This window comes from Durio zibethinus, chromosome 22, assembly GCF_047325235.1.
Source record: "Durio zibethinus cultivar Kanyao isolate XHJ-2024 chromosome 22, ASM4732523v1, whole genome shotgun sequence".
In the NCBI taxonomy this organism is placed as follows: Eukaryota; Viridiplantae; Streptophyta; class Magnoliopsida; order Malvales; family Malvaceae; genus Durio; species Durio zibethinus.
This window is the reverse complement of record NC_143183.1, coordinates 21,423,612-21,431,164: the sequence shown is the minus strand read 5'-3', so window position 1 is coordinate 21,431,164 and position 7,553 is coordinate 21,423,612. Positions and strand designations below refer to the sequence as shown.

The following is a 7,553-nucleotide window of genomic DNA, read 5'->3' as shown; positions in this document are numbered from 1 at the left end:
ATTTTGCAGTTTTCCTGCAACATTTTGCAAATTATATTTTCTTTCATAAATCTTTTGAGTTGACAAAGACATCTTTATTGCCTTTTAGAGAATATTAACTGATTATTTAATCGTTATAATTACAATTTACCACATACCTACGAGTCCCTAATAGTCCAAGCACTTGAATCCAAGGTATTCTGTGCTTAAAATATTACAGTTCTTTCCTTTTAATCGTCTTCTGATGTTGACTGCTTTCAAGATCCATAAATTTGTTCTTATAGTAAGCTTGTCTGTTGCATATTGAAGAATATGTAAGATCAGTACAAAAACCAGAATCAAGTGCAAGTTTTTTTAGGTGCTTAATTTCTAGATTAGTCTTCATTCTTACTCTACAAATACAATGGCTTCAGGTTCGCATCTCCACACCTCAAAAATCTCCTTGCAAAATATCAATCAATTCTATTTTCACCCCTCCTCTGATCATTTCTCAAATCACAAGAATCATGGGTGTTTTCACTTATGAATCTGAGGTTGTTACTTCAATCCCAGCAGCCAAGATGTTTAAGGCTTGTATCCTTGACGGTGACAAGCTCATTCCCAAGGTTGTTCCTCAGGCATTTAAGAGTGTTGAGTATATTGAAGGCAATGGTGAGCCTGGCAGCATCAAGAAAGTTACTTTTGGAGAAGGTTAGTTAGTTTATACATGCAACTAAATACTTTGGATAATATATTGAATTAGAACTTACAAGTAAAGTTCCTTTTTTTTTTTTTAATTTGTGAAACAAAAGCTTAATATTTGCCTTTCTATATGCAGGAAGCCAATTCAATCACGTAAAGCAGAAGATAGAAGCACTAGACAAAGAAAATTTTGTGTGTAGTTATAGTATAATCGAAGGAGATGCTTTGATGAACACTCTTGAGAAAATCACTTACGAAACCAAATTAGAACCCTCTGCAGCTGGGGGATCCATATGTAAGACTACTAGTAAGTATTACACCATTGGAGACTTACAGCTCAAGGAAGAGGAAATCAAGGCAGGCAAAGAAAAGGCCTCGGGAATGTTCAAGGCTATTGAAGCCTACCTCTTGGCAAATCCTGAAGCCTACTAAAAATCCCAATATTGAGAATTTGAGATAGCATCCACTTCAATGATCATACAATGTGGAATGCATATGTACCTTTTTTTTTTTAAGTTTCTAGTTTTAGCAGTTGTTGGTCCATATGACCTTCATATTGCTAATAAGAGTTCACAGTTTGTCCTGACTACCAGGAAGCTTGAACTGAAAATGTCAACTGCCAGTAATAAATAAAGGAGCATCGAATGTGTTTAGCTTTAAATTAAAAGTTGTTTTGCGATCAAGCTATCCATTGAAAATGATGAGTGCATTATCTTCATCTTTCAAGATTTACTAGTTATATATCCTGAACGTAACAAAGTCAAGTTTTAGAAGAAATGTGAGACTAATTCTGACGCGTAAACTAGTTCTTTTTGGACATTTTGTCCGAAAAGTTAGAAATTCGTGATTGTAGTTAAATTGAAATTAAAATTACTTGATAACTTTTACGAGATCGATTAATAAAAATTCTTTGTTTGAATGCCAGGTAGTATGAACAAGGCAATAAATATTGACGTCCAATCTTGTGCCATAACTTGACTTTATGTTTCGTTTGTTTTCCTTTTCCCTTTTGCTTTTCAGGATACTTGAATGAAATTTAAATTTAAATTTTAATATTAAATACACTAAATTCAAAACTTTCTTAATTCCATGAAAATTAATAACACTAAAATAATTTAGAATGGCAGGAATATATATATACACATATTCTTTTAGTTTTTCTTTTCACTTAGGATAATAAACTAGAAAATCAAAGTTGCCTTCGTTAAAATCAGAGTTTAACTAACTTAATTTATATAATTATTTTTAATATTCTATAAATTTAAAATTTAAATTTCGTATATTTTTCCTTATATTTTTACTGCAACTGCTTTTGTTAAAAAAAAATTGCCTTTGTCTTATTATATTGAAAATTTGCAGTCTGTTTTGATGATCAAAGGCCACACCGTCAAATGTAATTATTTCTTGATCCAACCTTTCTTTATGTTAGGCAAAAAGTTCTAATCCAATTAAGTCAGCAGAAGTAAAATCAAACGATTAATCAACCATATAAGAAATAATAATTTAACGTGGTTCAATCCAACTAACTTACGTCCATGGATGAGAGAAAAGATTTAATAGTTATAAAGAATTACAAATATACATCAAATCTTTCTCACTTACTATTAATACTCATAGACCCTCTCAATTTCCTTTACTTATATGGAGTATTCTCAATACAAATAAATACATACTGCACTAATGCACCATATCAATGTGCACTCTCTCAGTTTTCATGAGTCCACTCACAAATATTTAAATATACATACCAATAAGACATAAATTTCCAGTAGTCCTATGGGTTGTCTATCCTATAAAACCCTATAATTTTCTTACATATTTATCTCATACCTAACTCTATTGTAGACATCACAATTTGTCTGGAGTTGTAACTATTTGATATGTTTTCTTTTTAGTAAATGTTATAAAAAAATGAAAAAGGAAAAATTAAGAAAGTTTGGGGATGGTTGAATATGTCTGGGACTGTTTCTTTGAATTATAAAGTTTAGATTAAATTAAAGTTTGAAGTTTGAATTAAAAAAAAATTGAAACTCTTTTTAGTTTAAAGTTCTTATAATTTGAAACTCTATAAATACGAACCCAGATTCAATAGAGAGGGATATAAAGAAAAATCAAGCAGTACGCAAAAAAGAAATATGAAGACTTACGAGAGTTTAGATTTAGGGAAAACAAGAAAAAAGGGAATCAATTTAGTCTATGGGTTTTTGGCAAATTTAGGGAAAATCTAGGTTTCTAAAAAAATCTAGGAAGTTTTTTGGGTTGTTGAAGTTTTTGATCAATTTCTCGACAAACTTTGAAGTTTCTGTCGTCGTTTTCTAGAAATAATTGCCCTGGTTTAGGTTTTGTTGGGGTTTCTAGCTGGTATTCAATAGCTTCTTAGAGAGAGAGACAGACAAAAGATAGGAAAGAAAGAGAAGGGATGAAGGAAATCTAAGAAAAAAAGAAAATTTGGGCTTTTATATTGGAGGAAAACGATGTCGTTTGGATCAATTAAAATCCTTCAAGATTTGTGTGCCAACCAAACTCATAGCATATGATCTATTCTAGTTGCAGGTGTTGAACTGTGACGTGGAGTCGAGCCAAGCTTGGAGCCGTGGCCCTCAAGCGATCCTCTATGTCTTAGGCTGCATCCTCTAAGCTAAGCCGATCCAAGCTTTCCTCTTTGGTAATTATTTTATTTTTTATTTTTATCTTAAGTTATTTATTTAAATTTCAATTATTTATTTAATTTATAATTGGATTTTTTTATTTTACTTGTAAATTCTATTTATTTATTTATTTTAAAAAAAGAAAAATATTTTTTTAATCCTACCGATTGATTGGAGGATTTTAATTTTTAATTATGAATTCTACTAAACGATTGGAGAATTTCTTGATGAATTTTAAGAAAAAAATTATTTATAATCTTACCAAATAATTGAGGGATTCAAATTTTTGCTAAATTTTATCAAATTATTAGAGAATTTAATAACTTTTTTTTAAAAAATTTTCATAAATAGATTTTCAACAAAAATCTCACCAAACGATTGTGGGATATGCATTGTTATAAATCTTACCAAACAATTGGAATATTTTATTGATTGATTTCAAAAAAATGATTTCTTAGAAAATATATTAATAAATTCGATGATGTAGCCTCTTCAGAGTGAGACATGATTCTTTATGAATACTCTTTATGTAAGAAAATTATCTTAAATTGCTACCAAATGATTAGAGTAATTTTAAGAATAATTTTCAATATTAAATTTATTAAGTAAATTACAAACATATTTTAAGGCTTGGATAATATAAATCAAACTGTTACATCATTTGATGGGTGTTGTGAGAATGCTATAATTTTCCTTACACATAATTGTACTCTCGGATTTAGTCTTAGTTTCGTAGACAAAAAATCTACTTTTTAAAGATATCTAAGTTAAGTTTGAGATTTCTCTTTAAAAAAAGATAAATTCAGTTAGGTGGCTAATAATACCTTAATAAAAAATATTGATGGTGACTCCTACGATTAGGTCTAGCTATAGGTCTACAGATCTATACATTATAACACCTATAAAAATTTCATATATTTATAAGCATATTAACTTACCTATCAAAGATCTTTTTTTTTTTAGAATTCTTCTTTTGTAAGCTTTTTATCCATTAAGCAATATTTAATCAATCTCAAACAAATCTGTTATGAGATTTGAATCACTATTCCAACACTTTTTTTTTCTTATAGATGTCTAAAGATTAAAATATTGAAAAAATTCTTAAATTTTATTATTTTATTTAAATAAACTCTTATAAATTTTCTTTTACTTAAATAAACTTTTATATTTTGATTTACAGCTAAATAAACTTTTATTTCAAATTTCTATTGCAATTTTTTTTTTAGTTCTCTTTAATCATGTAAAAATTAAATTTTTATATAAGTAAAGGTTTTATTTCAAGCATTTGTGATAGTGAGAAACTAACATCTTACTTGTAGTATTATGTATTATGTTAACGACTAATTTAAGTATAAATTAAATATTAAGAGTTTATTTGAATACAAATTAAAAGTTAAAAATTTATTTGAGTATAATAAAAATATAGGAGCTTATTTAAATAAAATGATAAAATTCAAGATATATATATTTTATAATTTTAGCCATGTCTAAACCAATTAATATCATAAATGCTAGAAATTTAATAGATTATTTGTTCAAGGAAAAAATAAAAGTACTTAATTAAACAATATTATCCATGTAATTAGTCAAATTCAAAGTTCCCTATCAGCACATTTGATTATTCCTTATATTTTTCTTTCTACGCATATATGTAAGAATTTTCAATAAAAAAATCAAGCAAATACATAGTAAAGGAATTGGAACAAAAATGACCAATTGGAGATTTACTATGAAAAGTTCTAATGCAGGATGCATCTTTTGACTATTGCAAATTCTTTGAAAAGTAGTGACTAGTTGGATATATCCAACAAAAAAAATGAAGAAATTAAAATTTTCAACCTCAAATGCAGTCTATAAATACCATCTAGTTCTCTGTTTCTTCCTCACACCTCAAACAATAAGTTCATCATCCTCTTTTCTCTCTTTTGTATTGTTTAATTTTGAACATTTTCAAAATCCTAGTTTAAATTTCAATATAATTTAACTTAATATATTTTATTATTCAAATATGGGTGTTTTCACTTATGAATCTGAGGTTGTTACTTTAATCCCACCAGCCAAGATGTTTAAGGCTTGTATCCTTAATGGTGACAAGCTCATTCCCAAGGTTGTTCCTCAGGCTTTTAAGAGTGTTGAGTATATTGAAGGCAATGGTGAGCCTGGGAGCATCAAGAAAGTTACTTTTGGAGAAGGTTAGTTAATTTATACATGCAACTAAATACTTTGAATAATATATTGAATTAGAACTTACAAGTAAAGTTCTTTTTTTATTTTTTTATTTGTGTAACAAAAGCTTAATATTTTCCTTTCATCTTGCAGGAAGCCAATTCAATTATGCGAAGCAGAAGATAGAAGCACTAGACAAAGAAAATTTTGTATATAGTTATAGTATAATTGAAGGCGATGCTTTGATGAAAACTCTTGAGAAAATAACTTATGAGACCAAATTAAAACCCTTTGCAGCGAGGGGATCCATATGTAAGACTACTAGTAAGTATTACACCATTGGAGACTTTGAGCTCAAGGAAGAAGGAATCAAGGCAGGCAAAGAAAAGGCCTCGGGAATGTTTAAGACCATTGAAGCCTACCTTTTGGCAAATCTTGATGCCTACTAAAAATCCTAATATTAAGAATTTGAGAAAGCATCCGCTTTAATGATCATACAATGTGGAATGCACATGTGCCTTCATCTTATTATATATTGAAATTTTGCAGTCTGTTTTGATGACTAAAGGCCACATCGTCAAATGTAATTATTTGTTGATCCAACCTTTCTTTTTTCCTTGTAGATGTCTAAAGGTTAAAATATTAAAGTTTTTTTAAAATTTTATTATTTTATTTAAAGATACTCTTATAATTTTTATTATACTTAAATAAAATTTTATATATTGATTTATAACTACATAACTTTTATTTCAAATTATTATTGCAATTTTTTTTAATTTTTTTTAATCGTGTAAAAATTAGCTTTTATATAAGTAAAGTTTTACTTCGAACATTTGTAATTATGAGAAATTGATGTTTTGCATTGGGATTAAGGGAGAGCTGAACAAAATCCCTAAGGTATTGGGCAAGTTGAATAAAGGAAAGGTGATAGGAGATGATATTTCACATAACATTGTTGATCCTCTATATCCTCCAGGTTATGGCCCATATCAGGCCCAATTCACTCCAAGCTTTCTATCACAACAGTTTGCATTTTCGATAGGCTATATTTGCTAAAAAATGCTGCCTGCACCTAGCAAAGAGAATGTCCAAAGCTACAACAACCTTGCCCTTGTTGAAAGTCAGTTGCACCGATCTAAGTTCCTAATTTAGATGTCCCAAAAGAGAAATTGAAAATGGTTGAGGCTTTGGTAGATTCAAAAGGTGATTACAAGATGAACATGTTTGAGGAGAGGTTGCTAGTTGTTGAAGTGATAGATTTTTATGGCTCCATAGATGTTGTCGACCTTTGTTTGGTCTCAGATGTTGTGATTCTTTCAAATTTTAAAGTTTCAGAGTTTGAGAAGTACAATAGTAGTAAGTGTCTGACAATTCATGTCACCATGTACTATTGAAAAATAGCTACCTACAACAATGATGAAAAGCTATTGATGCATGTATTTTAAGACAACTTTATTGGCTCAGTTGTAAGGTGATATGTTTAGCTAGATCGAACTCACATTTGCTTTTGGTATGAGCTTGCTCAGCTATTTATTAACCAATGTCACCACATCATTGACTTAGCCCCCTAATCACCTTTTTTTACAAAGCATGAAGAAGAAAGTAACAGAGTCTTTCAAAGAATATGCCCAATTGTGGAAGGATATAATTGCTTAGGTCTAACCACCATTGATTGAAAAAGAGACAACAGTTCTATTTGTGAGTACTTTGAATTCGCTTTATTATGAAAAGATGATAGGGAACAGAACTAAAAACTTTACTAACATGGTAATTTTAGGGGAGATTATTAAAAATATTGTCAAGAGTAGCAAACCTGAAGAAAAAGAAGCCAGTAATACCAAAAAATGGGGGATGCCCAAAAAAAAAAAAAACAAAAAAAAAAAGCTGAAACCCAAGTTATGAGTTTTGAAGGGCAATAATTTAGAGGTTATGCTTTATATCCACCATATGTTCATTCTGTTTACTACTCGACAATTAGTAATATTTTACAAGTCTCTTACTAGCCTCATTACTCAACCATGAATAACATCTTCCCAAGTCCTTATCAACTAGTTTTTCAAGCACCAGTATATGGGCTTA

The 7,553-nt window shown here is 29.2% G+C and overlaps 2 protein-coding genes across 2 annotated transcripts; both read left to right on the top strand.

The window, feature by feature from the left end:
* The first annotated feature begins 485 nt into the window (after positions 1 to 485).
* LOC111307491 (major strawberry allergen Fra a 1-2-like) lies at positions 486 to 1,361 on the top strand. The gene is made up of 2 exons (XM_022905505.2): positions 486 to 669; positions 797 to 1,361. The coding sequence occupies exons 1-2, from the start codon at positions 486 to 488 to the stop codon at positions 1,090 to 1,092; spliced, it is 480 nt and encodes a 159-aa protein (XP_022761240.2). The 3' UTR covers positions 1,093 to 1,361.
* Positions 1,362 to 5,316: 3,955 nt separating this feature from the next.
* Positions 5,317 to 5,923, top strand: LOC111307490 (major allergen Pru av 1-like). The gene is made up of 2 exons (XM_089751888.1): positions 5,317 to 5,500; positions 5,628 to 5,923. The coding sequence occupies exons 1-2, from the start codon at positions 5,317 to 5,319 to the stop codon at positions 5,921 to 5,923; spliced, it is 480 nt and encodes a 159-aa protein (XP_089608014.1).
* Positions 5,924 to 7,553: the final 1,630 nt, after the last annotated feature.